The 15,535-nt window shown below is 38.3% G+C and overlaps 1 protein-coding gene across 1 annotated transcript; it reads right to left on the bottom strand.

Annotated features, from left to right (window-relative positions):
• Positions 1–701: 701 nt before the first annotated feature.
• Positions 702–14,547, bottom strand: STAP1 (signal transducing adaptor family member 1). Its single transcript, XM_089911259.1, is given in 5 exon segments — positions 702–1,504; positions 4,081–4,177; positions 6,432–6,501; positions 14,318–14,426; positions 14,429–14,547. Coding segments are annotated over 5 exon segments (549 nt in total). The 5' UTR covers positions 14,529–14,547; the 3' UTR covers positions 702–1,331.
• Between the last annotated feature and the right edge of the window lie 988 nt (positions 14,548–15,535).

Genomic DNA, 15,535 nt, shown 5'->3' with positions numbered 1-15,535 from the left:
ACCAAAATGTTCATTGCAGCTCTATTTACAATAACCCGGAGATGGAAACATCCTAAGTGCCCGTCATCGGATGAATGGATAAAGAAGATGTGGCACATATATACAATGGAATATTACTCAGCCTTAAAAAGAAACGAAATTGAGCTATTTGTAATGAGATGGATAGACCTAGAGTCTGTCATACAGAGTGAAGTAAGTCAGAAAGAGAAAGACAAATACCGTATGCTAACACATATATATGGAATTTAAGAAAAAAAAATGTCATGAAGAACCTAGGGGTAAGACAGGAATAAAGACGCAGACCTACTGGAGAACGGACTTGAGGATATGGGGAGGGGGAAAGGTGAGCTGTGACAGGGCGAGAGAGAGTCATGGACATATACACACTAACAAACGTAGTAAAGTAGATAGCTAGTGGGCAGCAGCCGCATGGCACAGGGATATTGGCTCGGTGCTTTGTGGCAGCCTGGAGGGGTGGGATAGGGAGGGTGGGAGGGAGGGAGACACAAGAGGGAAGACATATGGGAACATATGTATATGTATAACTGATTCACTTTGTTATGGGGCAGAAACTAACACACCATTGTAAAGCAATTATACCCCAATAAAGATGTTAAAAAAAAAAAAGAGAGAAAATCTAATATAAACATAAAAAAAAATAAAAGTGTTTATTTCTAAATCAGAAAAAAAAAAAAAGAAAACATAAGAAAAAAGTCTTCATGATCTTGGGTTAGGCAAAGAATTCTCAGATACAACACCAAAAGTTCAATCCATAGAAGCAAAAATTGATAAATTGTACTTCATCAAAATTTAAGACTGCTTTAAAAAAGATGCTGTTAGAAGAATGAAAAAAAAATTGTTAATCACATATCTGACAAAGGACTTATATTCAGAATATGAACAGAACCGTCAAAATTCCACCATAAGAAAACAACCCAGTAAAATTATGGGCAAGATATTTAGGCATATATTTTGCCAGATTAGATATATGAATGGCAAATAGCACAATGGAAAGGTGCTCAGCATCCTTAATTGTTAGGGAAATACATATTAAAACTACAGAGATACCACTACAGACTTGACAGTAACTTTTTTTAAAACATCTTTATTGGATGTTTTAAAAAAAGCTTTACAATGTTGTGTTAATTTCTGCTGTATAACAAAGTGACTCAGCTATATGTATACATATATACCCATATCCCTTCCCTCTTGCGCCTCCCTCCCCCTCCATCCCACCCTCTAGGTGGTCACAAAGCAGCGAGCTGATCTCCCTGTGCTATGCAGCTGCTTCCCACTAGCTAGCTATTTTACATTTGGTAGTGTATATATGTCTATGCCATTCTCTCACTCCGTCCCAGCTTACCCTTCCCCCTCCCCATGTCCTCAAGTCCATTCTCTATGTCTGCGTCCAGAATAACTTTTTTAAAGATAATATGAAGTGCTGGCAAGGATGCAACCAGAGCTCTCAGACATTGATGGTAGAGATGTAAAAAGGTGGGACTACCTGTGAGAAGAGTTTTACAGTTTCTTATAAAAAGTTAGACACATACTTATATGATCCAGTAATCTCATTCCTAGATATTTTACCAAAGTTAAATGAACACTTATTTTCACACAAAAATCTCACATGAATATTTATATAGCTTAATAATTTCACAAAACTGGAAACAACCCTAATATATTTAAATTGGTGAATGGATAAACAAACTGGTACCTCCCTACAGAAAAAGACTATTCATAAATAAAAAAGAGTGAGCTCTAATACACAACACTTGTGTGAATTTATACATTATAATGAGTGAAAGAAATCAGCCTCAGAAGGTTCCATACTGTGATTCCATTTATATGATATTCTGGAAAAATGTTAAACTATAGGAATGGAAACAGATCAGTGGTTGCCAGGGATTGTGTGTGAGAAGAAGGGTTGACTAAAATGGAAGAACATAGGGCTTTTTTTGAGATGATGCAACTTTCTGTGTCTTGATTGTGGTGATAGTTGTCAAAACTCATAGAACTATACACCAAAAAGAGAATTTTATTTATACAAATTAGGTAATTTTTTAAAAGAAAGGAAGAAAAATAACCCCTGTACATAAGATATATCACACTTGGAATCATTCAGTTCACAGTTTCTTCTATATGAAAAACTCCAAAAGGGCCATACTTTGTTCTCAACACTAAGAATTCCTAACCCAAGTACATGCAGCTACCCTTCCCTCCTTAACTACTCCGAGTTCTCATGTGAGAGAACATGGGCTAACCTCCTCCAGGATTAGAGACCATGAAGAGAGTGGTTCAGCCAGCCCCAGCTGACCACCAGCACCAGATGTGCGAATGAGCCCAACTTGGACCATGCAGCTCCAGTCAAGCCACCAGCTGGTTATAGTCCTGTGAATGACGCCAAGTGAGACTAGCAGAAGAACTGCCCAACTGAATCCAATCCAAACTGCTGATGTGCAGAGTCGTGAGCAAGTAAAACGGTTGTTGATTTAACCACCATGCTTTAGGGGCGGTTTGTTACACAGCATTAGATAACTGACACAATATCATCCATAGAGGAGGCAAATTATATTGGAGCCCTCACCCTTTTTTTAAAAAATTATTTTAGAGATGTTACAGGAAATCCTTTCATCTCTGGGGGAAAAAAAGAAGCACATTAATAGCACATTCCCAGAGATTTCTATTAGGTGGTATTTTCCTGCATAAAGCCCAGGCAATGTATTATGCTGACATATCTATAATAACATGTTCATCCTTTGTGGTTATATTTTAAGGTAGAGAAGGTCAAAGATGAGAGGGAGAGAGCTGACGGGACCAATAATCTGTAGTTGACAAAGTGAGACTAAGGGGGGACATGGTGGCAGTTTTTAAATATTTGATGGGCTTTTTAAAACCATGTGTTGTTTTAAAGCCAAAAGTTGTATTAACATGTATACGTTAAAGGAAGAATGTTTCAGACTCAATAGTAGAAATAATTATCTAAAGTGAGAGCTGACCAAAAGTGAACTATGCTGCGTTAAAAATCAGTGAGGTGACTGTCATTAAGAATTTACAAACTGGTCACATCTTAGAGACGTTTTCTGTATTGAGTGTGCAGGTGATTCCTATACAGAATGGGACACTATACTGGATAATTTTCTAAAGTTCCTTCAGACTCTAAGTTTATTGAAATTATTTGGCATCACAAGAGTCGTACCCATGTTTTAAAACTTGGACCTTTAAAGCTTGCCGTCCTTTTAATTAGTGAGACTTGCCAGATATGCCCTGATGCGGTAACCAAACCAAGTTGTTTTGCCTCATAATCTGTAGATATTTTTTCTCTCCTGCTTACAGCTTGTCAAGTGACCATGTGCACCAGGGATTGTTTCAAAGGATGGAAAGACTGTCACATCCAGCCTGCCCTGCTTTGCCAAAAACTGGACTACAAACAGGGCCAGCTTTGTGGTCATGTGAACTGTGTACTTGCACTGGGTCTCATGCTTGGTTTAATGGTCTGCTACCACTGTTTTGAAATTCTTAATAACTTATGAACAAGGGGCCCCATAGCCAATCCTAACTACTATCTTCATCTGTAGTTCCTCACTACCCACCCACTACTTGTTATCTTGCACTCTGCCTTCTGCCTTTACAGTGGAATAAGACCGCACTCTCAAGTCATCTATTGCCTACTAGCCAATCCCCATAGTGTCCCCTTAATCCTCATCCATTTTCATGTCTCCAGCATCTGACATTGTTGACAGACCATACCTTTAAATTCCCTGTTTGGTTTCTGTGACTCTGTATGGCTTTCTTCTCATCAAATTTGTTTGATAAAGTTGAGTGGAATGATGGAATGAAGTTAATAGTCACAATACATGCCTCAGGATTTTTTTCTCTAGAGTGGGCCTATACTCTATCCACCAGGATTTATTGGTACTTCCCTTATTTTCACAGGGTCAGTGACAAAATGATTTCCAAATGGATAAATTTAAAGGCTGAACTATATAATCCTACCTGGTTGGTATTACAAATCATATGTAGGTTTCTTTGTTGTTGTTTTGTTTTCCTTTTCTTAATATAGCAATGAAGTGAAGAACATACCAAGGGTTTCATCAGTTGAATATATAAATGGTCGTAAATTTCCTCGAGTCTCCTTCACGAAATAATCAATGACGCTGAAAAGATTTGGGAGTGTTACCTGTATACAGAGAATAAGAGAAGGTCAGTGTCACCTGTGTAAAGATAGAGTAAGAGAAAGCTCAAATGAAATTTAATGGAGATTACCGTGTATTTCCTATCCTCCAGAAAATCGTGTCAATTCCTCACTTCAATAGCTTACTGAATGGCCAGGGTTTTACCTACCCATGCATTTTCTTTCTCCTTTATAACCGTATCTAATTCCCTATAAAGAAATTACCCCTTTCCTATTGTATACAGCTTGGTGGACAATAATTACTCAGTCTGCTCTTTCCCAGTTACTGTATGAGAATGTGATTCAAGTTAGGCCCAAAAAAGCTCCCTTCCTGAAATTTGAACTTGAGTAGAGGATCAAGAAAGCAGATTCCTAATCAGACGATGCTTAGTACAAGTAACTGCTTCCTAGTCCCTGAAGGTTTTCTAGCCTTCCAGTCATTCTATGGGCTTCCTATGTTCTTAAATTCTTTTTTTTGCTTGTTAGCCATAATTGCTTTCTTCTGCTTGAAACTAAAGACCCCTTTAAAGCCAGAGAACTTAGCGTTTTAATATCTCATTGTAACAGGCTAATTTACTTGGCTAGGAGTAACTAAAATGTCTTGCTACCCCCTAAGCCAATATTTTTTGACAAGTAAAACTAGGTTAAACCTGAATATCCCTGGTAAACTTAAAAAGGAAAAAGAATTCACAAAATGACAACCTGGTTGAAGGGTAGGATTGAGGAGTATGAAAGGTGAAAGAATAATCCAGGCTGTTCACTTTGTGTACACTGGGGACTGTTGGGGCTAATGACAGATAAATGAGCCCCAGTTCACCTGTTGCAGAGGCACATTCTTCCTCCCCAACCATTGCTTCCAGTCACTTGGTTATTTGGATTATCCTTCAGCAATCTAATTCTCTGTTTCCGTCATTAGAATTTCTGAAAAAGCCCAGTCAGGCGTGGACATGAGAACTGACAATCTCTGGGAGGCATTTATGGCAAAGATGTAAGTGGGGTATATGAAGCAGCTGCTGTCTTGCTCTTGGTAAAAGTCTGCGCTCTAAGGGTTATGGCCAGAACATAAGAAATTCAACACTACACTCCCTTTCTCTGATCAATACAATGGGCCTGGAGAGGCAGAGGAACAAGGAGCTCAATTTTAGAGAAGATACCATAAACATCTTCAAGACCTATCGAATCCATTTAAGTGATAGCACTTTCCTGACTCAGTCTTCCCACCACTGCAGCCTGACATTACAGATGCTTCCTTTCCCCAGCATCCTGGACCACAGGCCACATTACTTCATTGTCATTGGCTGAAACCAGTGTAAATACCAGTTTTTCCACCTGTATAATAGATGTTACCTCAGGGTAATGATAAAGATTAAATTAGATGGTGTGTGTGAAGTATTTGGCTCTGTGCCTAACATAGTATCGAATGGTTATGACTACAAGTCAGTTGGGGTAGGAGAGGGGTTGAATACAAGGAAGAAATCCTTTCTTCACTACTTGGTACTATTAAGAGGGGAATTTCTGAACTTCTGCATGGTGGGTATTAAAGGACCAGGCATTTAAAGATTTTTTTTTCCCATTAGAAATAAGAACATTGGGGGCTTCCCTGGTGGTTAGGAATCCGCCTGCCAATGCAGGGGACACGGGTTTGAGCCCTGGTCCGGGAAGATCCCACATGCCACGGAGCAACTAAACCCGTGTGCCACAACTACTGAGCCTGCGCTCTAGAGCCTGTGAGCCACAACTACTGAAGCCAGCGCTCCTAGAGCCCATGCTCCGCAACAAGAGAAGCCACCACAATGAGAAGCCTGTGCACCGCAACGAAAAGTGGCCCCCGCTCTCTGCAACTCGAGAAAGCCCACGCACAACAACGAAGATCCAACGCAGCCAAAAATAAATAAATAAATTTATAAATAAGCACATTGGAATACTTACATACTTCTAATTAGAAGATGTAAAATAGATGCTTAACAAAAATATTTTTCTCTCCCTGAGATAATTATATTGATAAAGATCTTCAGAGAAAGAAAGAAGTGGAAAGAATTGATAGCAGATGATCTTCTACTCTGCCTCCCCCACCTGCTCTTGCATCTCATTTCTCACCCTGGTTGTCTGCTACCTTCAGGGCCCGTTAACATGGCTGTTTTTTGCCAGCACTATGTTCCTAGGCAAGGAGTCTGCTTTCCCAACTTACTTTGAATTCTATAAGGTAGGTTTGGGAGGAAGCAGGAGAAAATTAATCAACAAAAAGGAAATAGTTACTTACAGGTTTTTCCAATTCAATAGTGTAGTTTTTTCCTACACTCATCAGTTTGTAGTGCTTGATTCTTGGCAGGCTAAAAAAAAAGAAAGTTCATCTTCATTTAAGTATACTATTGGGTCAAATCAAAATAAAGTGAGTATAAAATATCACCTGTACAATAAAACTATGTTCCCATTACTCTAGTTTTCTATGTCTCTTTTTGGGGGTTTATACACTAGGGATATAGGAAACCTGGGTCATTGAGTGGATGCATGAGAAAGAATGAGATGAAAAAAGGAATCAAGAACTGAAAATCTTTCAGGCAGAAACTATTTTTTTAAATGCCAGTAATTTATAAAGTAGACAATATTATAAAATCCTATGTAGGTATATATACATCAAATCTATATTCTCTATATTAAAAGGGAAGTAGAAAGAATTACTGAAAGCAAATTACTTTCTTCATCACTATTCCTATCAGAATGCCCTCAATAGCTGTTCTTCCTGCTAGCCATATACCACCGTAGATAATCTGCCAACTTCAGGGCTGACTTAGAGATATGGAAATGGTAGGTGTTTAGTATTATACGAACATGTAGGTGAGAATGTAAGTATAGTAGATGAATCCTAATGTCTTCCTCTTATGTCGTGACATAGCACTAAATTGTTACCACCCTAGAGATATGGTATTTTTTTACTAGAACTGCTTAAGAATAAGGAGCACATTCAATTCACTTTTGTACTCCAGCGTTAGGCACACAGTAAATATTTATAAAACTGAATTTTAAAAGACATTTGGGGGACTTCCCTGGTGGCGCAGTGGTTAAAGATCCACCTGCCAATGCAGGGTACACAGCTTCAAGCCCTGGTCCGGGAAGATCCCACATGCTGCGGAGCAACTAAGCCCGTGCACCACAACTACTGGGCCTGTGCTCTAGAGCCCGTGAGCCACAACTACTGAAGCCCACACGCCACAACTACTGAAGCCCACATGCTTAGAGCCCGCGCTCTGCAACAAGAGAAGCCACCACAATGAGAAGCCTACACACTGCAACGAAGAGTAGCCCCCACTCGCCAAAACTAGAGAAAGCCTGTGTGCAGCAACAAAGACCCAACACAGCCAAAATAAATAAATAAATTTTTTTTTTTTTAAATATTAGGAACCCATCTAATAGTGCTGTTTGCTAGAACTAATTTATACTGAGAGCAGAAATCAGTATGTTTGCCTTGATTCATATGGCAGTAGTGTCAGGACCAAGACTTTTTCTAATGTTGAAAAGTTAATAGCATTTATTATGCCTCCATTGCTTGAAAGATGAACTAATTCAACATCTGTCCAGTTTACAGAAGCTGCCTGAGGAAAATTGTTTATCAGGTTAAGTTTTTCTACAAGGCCTCCCACGTTCTTTTTCATCACTCCTCTCTCCATTTCCAGGTCACATTCCTCTGGGACTGAACTACAATTCTCCTTAAGGGACTCTTTCATCATCTACTGTGATGTCCAAATCTCTTAATTGGATGTCACATTGGAAAACAGCTAATAATTTTTTCCAATCACTTTAGAGCTTTATTCTCAAAACGTGGGATAAAACCTAACCAATCCTCTTCCCTCCTAAGGAAAACCAAAAATTATTTCCTAGTGCTGAACCTTCAGGAATCAGCCACCGGCTGGTGAAGGAAAACTTCGGATGGAGGAAATCCTACAAGTACCCTCTTTTGGGGTGGCTGGCTCTGGCCTTGTCTTCGTCTCTACATGAAAAGACCTTTATAATCATACTCTTGAAAACTCTCACCAATTCCCATTAGAATTCTTTTATTCCTATGACATAAGTGATTATTATTCCTTGAAGACTGATAGAAAGCTTGAAAGGCATGGCCTTTATAACCAGAAAGATCTAGGTTCAAATTCTGGTTCTGTTGTATGAGCTCTCTGAGCCTCATTTCTTCACCTATAAAATGGAAATGGTGATGCCTGTTTCACAGTGCTGTTGTGAATAAATGTGTGAAAAATCCTTACTATTGTACAATGTCTGTCACATGTAGACAGTAAATTATAACTATTTTTTACTACTTTTTAAATGCATTTTTTTAACTTAGTAGTTTCTGTAATTCTCAGTTAATTCACTTGTAAAACATGGAAAATACTGTCTGTCTCAGTTTTTATTGTGCCTGAAGGAAATGTTTGTCAAGCACATAACAGAGCACCCACAGATGTACCCCGTAAGTGGGGACAGTGATTGTTAATAATAGCCATCATATCATCATCATCATCCATGGCAAAACTGTGGGAGGAAAAGCAGCAATAGTTAACAGAGTCTCTTGGAACTTTTGACTAATAGGACTAAGTGCTAAGGCAGAAAATAAGGTAGAAAAAAAATTCCATTGAAGTCACTTAGGTTTTGACTCTCATTTCAGACCTGTGTTTTTCTTTCATATTTTTTTTCCAAAGGAATAAAGAGGGGGAAAAAACTAGATTGATAAAATTTGCTATATTGAGGTTTCCTATTACAACCTCAAAAAGGAAGTAACCTGTCTTTAAAAAAATATATGTGGCCTTAAATATGGTTATAAATACTGTTCTTAACTCCTGACCCCAATTTTTGCAGAGGAATGAATTTTGGGTAAATATTTTCTATCGCTTTCTTGGCTAATGGCTTTCCAAAGTGTTTATACTTCTAGCTTGCCACGTACTCATAACAATTTTAAGAAAACAAAACCAAATTATGAAGTTTGTTGTAAGAATAGCTTTATGTCTTATGAATTCACACACCACTGGACTGGGTAAAAGTGGATGATATTTTGCATCAAGAGAGGAGTCACCTGATAATTTGCCATTGAAGGACTTTTGCTTCTTCCTGAAAACTAAAATCTTTTCTCCCACAGTTGATTTGTTAACAGATGGAGATAATTTTAATTTCAAGTACTGCTTTGTAAACCAACTTGTCCTTTTTAGCTAGTGTTTTACCAGGCACACTGGTCTAAACTTGCATGGCTGAACATTTCTCCTACAACCTGTAAGAGAGTGAATTGGTTTTGTGGGTAACACAGGTGCTTCCTAATAGTCTAGATTTCTGCCAAAGTCTTTACAGACTACTGCAATACAGTCTAACCAGCTAAACTTCTACTACTCTCTACAATTGCTATTCTTTAAAATTGTGACCTGTTAAACAGAATATATTAAATCCAGGCATTTCAAAAGACCTATTTTAAGGCATTAGAGAACACATAATGATAATCCTTAACATCATAGATATATCTGGCTCATAAGGAATATTTGTGCAAAAACAGTTAAAGTTTTTCCTAGCCACTTTCAGATATAAACTATTCCCCAAAGCCTAAATAAGCACGTACTGACTCCAGTGTTAGAATGCTCTAGTTTGACCACTCTACCTCACTTCTTGCTTTCTAAATATAAATGTTTCTTGAGAGTGGAGGGATGATCAGTTTTATGAAATGTCATAAACTTTTATGACTATTAGCTGTACAAGCATGAATTTCTATGTGAATTTAAACTGGAAGTATGTTTACTAAAAATAGACATGTAATTTTGATATGAACTCCTTTGCCAGACTCTAATGAGGTTAAATATAACTTAAATACAATACGAATAAACACTGTGACATTAGATCTATATCCTAAGTATAGAAACTCATTGCATTTGGTCACAACCCATATTTACAACAGAAAACGCTGTTATTTCTCATAGCTCACTCGTGCGGAAAATGCAAATCAAAAGTTGGACTAATTTAGACCACCTTAAAAGAGATCTTGCTGCTATTGTGCAGGAAATATACAGTCTTTAAAGAGCCATTAGATCTCAGGACTTTGTTTATTTCATGCAGAACAGTAGCACAGGGTTCACATACAAATGGATCAAACACTCAATCCAACCAAGAAAAGTATGAAAGAAAAAAGTCACTTCCTTTTGTGATCTAATTTAACTTTCAATCAGTTAGATTAAATTTCTTTTTTAAAAAATCTGTGAGAGCTGCATAGCACAGGGAGATCAGCTCCGTGCTTTGTGACCACCTAGAGGGGTGGGATAGGGAGGGTGGGAGACGCAAGAGGGAGGAAATATGGGGATATATGTATATGTATAGCTGATAACACACCATTGTAAAGCAATTATACTCCAATAAAGATCTTTAAAAAAAAATTTTGTGAGATAATTTTTTTTGCTAATTAAGAATTATTAAAATCTTTTTAAATTTCATTTACAAAACCTTAAGGTGGCTCAGAATAAAACCCAAAAGATATGCAGTACTTTATTAAAAAATATGTAAAACGTTATTGAAGGGCATTAAAGAAGAGTTAAATATTGACACACAAGAGGACAAGATCTCCAGGTAACAATATGGACTAATCCAAAAGCATGTCCTCAGGGTAAACATGAAGTTGTGGGTTGGTGAGTACAATATATCACTTCCATAAAACTTAAAAACATAAAACAATGCTATACAATAACCGTGGGACAAACATATGTAGAAAAAGGAGAAAGTAACCCAAAGTGTGTACCTTCCCAGGACAGTGGTTGGGGGTGGGGAATGCGTATGGCGGGAGGCGGCCAGATATGGAGTGTTTGGCTTGTCTCAGGGAGGATTTGAAACACGGCAGTCTCAGCTTCAGATCTGACGCTAACAATTCCTCTAGGCTCTATGCCAAGTTCGTGGACTGCTGGTGGAGAAGGGCCAGAGGCTCAGGGTACCTGCCTCCCACCCCAACCCCTACCGCCGCCCTCGAGCCAGCTCCTAGCTGAGACCGGCTCCATCCAGTCGCTGCCCTGATCAGATGCTCCGCAGGTAAGAGGCGGGCCCGGGAGCCACCTCGCCATGGACCTGGGTTCAGCTGTATGACTTTGGGCAGGCTGCTGCCCTCCACAGGCTTCATTTTCGAATTGTAAAATGGGATGGTATGTGGAATAAATGTGAATTCAGTTTTGTAACCTCTTATTTTTTAAAGTGGAAGTAAACAGTTAAAAGACATTCTGTATTTTATGTGATATTCAATTTCCTAAACCCAAAAAAGGACAGACTCCTTTACCAGGATATACTAAATAGAAAATTTCACTTTTCTCCCAGGAGTTCTTATAAGCTCACTGATATTTAATGCCAGTCATAACTTTTATTTATTTTGGATTCGTTTCAAGGTAGCCAATTAAATTATAAATCAAGTAAATTATCATGAATAATCCATGGTATTCTATCATATTAGTTGAAAAACCCTTAATTCCAAATGTTAGCCTATAATAAACAGAAAAAAAATGAAACCACAATATGATTAAGCTGACATAGATATTCATTGTGGAAAAATACACACACATACACACACACAAACACACACACAGATTCTCTTACTTCACACAGACTCAGGATCTGATTTACCATCTAACATTCTTGCCACATGGCTAGTGTATAAAGAAAAGTCTCTGTATATATGAAGTAATTGGCAAGTGAATGAAGCTTCTTGGGTTGTAGCTCATACTAGCATTGCAGCCACATGCCATAATTTTAATTTTGTCCTATAAGTGACTATTTTCTTTTTACTGCCTTTATTCACTTGCCAGCGTCTTCATATTTAATCTATTTAGAATTATTGATATTTATATATGGATCAGTAGCTAGATTCCTAGATAGATGTGTTATAGCTAAAAAAAAAAAATAGAATATTATCCACAGAAAGAATGGCAAATTCAAGAATCAAAGTTCTGTTTAAGCTCTTATATGAAAGATAATCATGTACTGAATATTTTCATTTAGGACAAAAATCACTATATTTCAATTATATTATCAGTTGTAAAAATGTTAACTAAGCCAGAGTCCCTATTGAAATGCAAGTTTTTATAGACTCTGAGGGAAGGAGTAGACTTTAAAAGATACAATCACCATCGCTACACAGAAAAATCAACTTTTGCATGTAAATGTTACTGACTTTATCAAAGGTAAACCATTTCACTAGAAAGAAATTATCAACCTTAACAAGAGGCTCCTAAGTGATTCTTTTTATAGAAAAGTCAGATTATGTCACTTCTTTATTCATCAGAGGCCAATGGCCTCTCATTATTATTCACAGTATAACCCTTTTCCCTACAATAACCTGTAGGGCTTAGAGCTGTCAGCCCTACCCCCACCTCTGGAATCTCATCTCCTAACCCTTTCTCCTTGCTCACTCCACTGTAGTCCCAGTGGCCTCTTGTGTTGTTGTTGGTTTTTTTTAAACTCTAAGTGTTTTTTTTCTTATTTTTAAAAAAATATTTATTGATTTATTTATTGGCTGTGTTGGGTCTTCATTGCTGCGTGTGGGCATTCTCTAGTTGCGGAGAGAGGGTGCTACTCTTCGTTGCGGAGTGTGGGCTTCTCAGAGCACAGTCTCAGTAGTTGTAGCACACGGGCCTAGCTGCTCCGCGGCATGTGGGATCCTCCGGGACCAGGGCTCAAACCCGTGTCCCCTGCCTTGGCAGGCGGGTTCTTAACCACTGTGCCACAAGGGAAGTCCCTGGCCTCTTGTTTGTGAACAACCCAAGCCTTCTCCTACCTCTAGCCTTATGCACTGGCTGCCTGGAATGCTCTTGTCCTACATATTGGTATGGTTTGTTCCCTCACTTCCTTCAGGTCTCTGCCTAAATGTCAGTTAACAAAGGAGGATTTCCTTGACCACTCTATATTAAATAAACAACAAGAGCAACCAGAAAAAATTTCTCTCTATTATCACCTCTGAGAGTTCCCATCTCCCTCATCCTGCTTTATTACTTCCATAGACCTTATTATCATATACATGATTTTTTTTTTTTTTTTTTTTGTGGTACACGGGCCTCTCACTGTTGTGGCCTCTCCCGTTGCGGAGCACAGGCTCCAGACGCGCAGGCTCAGTGGCCATGGCTCACCGGCCCAGCCGTTCCGCGGCATGTGGGATCTTCCCGAACCGGGGCACGATCCCGTGTCCCCTGCATCAGCAGGCGGACTCCCAACCACTGCGCCACCAGCGAAACCCCTGCACTTCTTATTTTATAGTAAATATTATAGTCAATGAAAAGTCTATTTTTTCAGCAGAAAAAAATTTGGCAGTATATACAGTACACCAAGATGCTGAAAGATAATATCTCTGAGTGGTGGGACAAGGAATAATTTTAATTTTCTTTCATTTATCTAATAAATATGCATTACTTTTTTATTGAGAAAAAAAAGAAAAAGAAAAAGCAGTCTAGGTGCCTTTTAACCTATCAGTCCATCAGTTGTCCCTGGTTTCAGCTGAGTGATGGCTAGCAGGTTTCATTGATTATAGTACAGAAAGAATACACATCAGAACCTGATGTCAAAGATGGTACCGGGACAAGTTTCATTGACAAGAAGATGAAGATTCCAGGGTTCACAGTCTTAGTCACAGTTTTCAACAATATAAGAGTTAAAAAACAAATGTAGGCTGTTGCTGACTTCAGGATGTTCTGTGCATCTTCATTTCCAACAACACCTTACCACTTTACACATGTCTTCCTCAAAGTACGAGCCCAAGACTAATCACTGATTGATCAATTGAATAAAGCATTCAGGTATTTTAAATCTTTGGTATAATTTCCTGGTAGAAACTCAGTCAATCATAGAGTTGCATGGTGAAAAAGCCTCTTTCCTTCCTTCTACATAGCAGTTTTATTTAGGTTTGTTCTTTGGAAAAAAATCTATTTAGTCTAAAGGTGTGGGTGGAGGGAGATTTCCTGTGTGGTAAGAGGCTTGGTTCAAATCTGCATTTTGCATTTTGTGATATGACATAGAGGAAATGTGACATGTACTCATAGATATACTGTATATCCACAAGACAGCTTATTGTCCCTGGTTTAACAAGTCCAGTGACTAACTCTCCTTGATAATTAGAAATTAATTTTAACAATCTAATAAGTAAACTGAAGTTCATGGTGCACTTACGCTGGCATAGGGTTCAGTACATCCACATAATCTTCATTTGGTTCCTTCCCTTTTTCCAGAAATGAACTCAGTGTCCACTCTGTCTCAATTCTCCTTTTCTTTTCTCTAAGGCTTCATGCAGTCTAATTACTTGCCCAGGAAGGAGTGACACATGTAGGGGAACTGACAGCTGAAACCAATTAAAGCCGTAGGCAAACAAGAAAGACATCAGAGTAACTGGTTTTAGCAAAGATGAGCCTGTTCTGGTCCTAAGGAGCTTCTGTTACCTGACAGAGATGGATGGATAGTATCATGAATAGAGGATCTTGGTGTTTTAGAACTGCCTCTAAACCAGCTAGAACCTGCACAGGGCGCCTGACTAGAAAGAAACTTTCCTTTTGATCTGGTCCAAAGCTAAGTATACTCACCTGGCACCACAAGCTGATTCAAGTAACATCAAACCTCTCATTTTTTATTCTGAGCTCGCTGGATCTCACTGCCAGGGAAGTCCTGGAGCGCCTGCAAGTTGCTCAGCTGTCCCACAGATAACCTGGAATAAGCTCCACCAACCATATGGCAACATGGGGTCAAGATGGAACTGTTCTTTAAATGACTGAGAATCAGCAATGAGAGGTCTATATTTTCGTGTGTTTGTGTTTGTATTTTGAATTTTCACTCAGACATTAGGATTATGATACTGCTCTATTAAATTTTTAAAATATCTTTTCTAGAAATGTGTTTGGATTAAGTCACCTATATTCTCCTGATCTATATTCATACCCCTAATTTAGACTTCATTATGACCAGCTATGTACTCTTAGAAGTTATAATCTAAATGGTAGAATATTTTTCTTCATGTGACACAACCTAGCCTATATTTTGAGGCAGCTGTGTCTGAATATCATCTTGATCTCCAGAGTGGGGTGCATGCTTTCCAGGGGGTGTATAAGAAAGTCCTTTGGAGTCTGGGAAGAAAACACTAGAACTTCATTTTCTATTTACACATTATTTTATTAATTCCTATTATTGTTTATATTTTATCACATGTGTGTATATATATGAAATTTGAGACTATCCTTCTGCATAACTAATAATCAGTAAGTCTATTTCCCTTATATACCAATCCTGAAAAAAATAATAGAATGAGGAAAAACTAATGAAGCAGCTGTTCCTTATTAGTTACCTATTATGTCCCAAGCATTATGCTATTGCAAATCCTCACAGCAATGCTACAAG

Source organism: Delphinapterus leucas, chromosome 5 (assembly GCF_059928025.1).
Source record: "Delphinapterus leucas isolate spDelLeu-1000000601 "Yukka" chromosome 5, BTC_Dleu_Yukka2, whole genome shotgun sequence".
NCBI lineage: Eukaryota > Metazoa > Chordata > Mammalia > Artiodactyla > Monodontidae > Delphinapterus > Delphinapterus leucas.
This window is presented reverse-complemented; position numbering and strand designations above follow the sequence as displayed.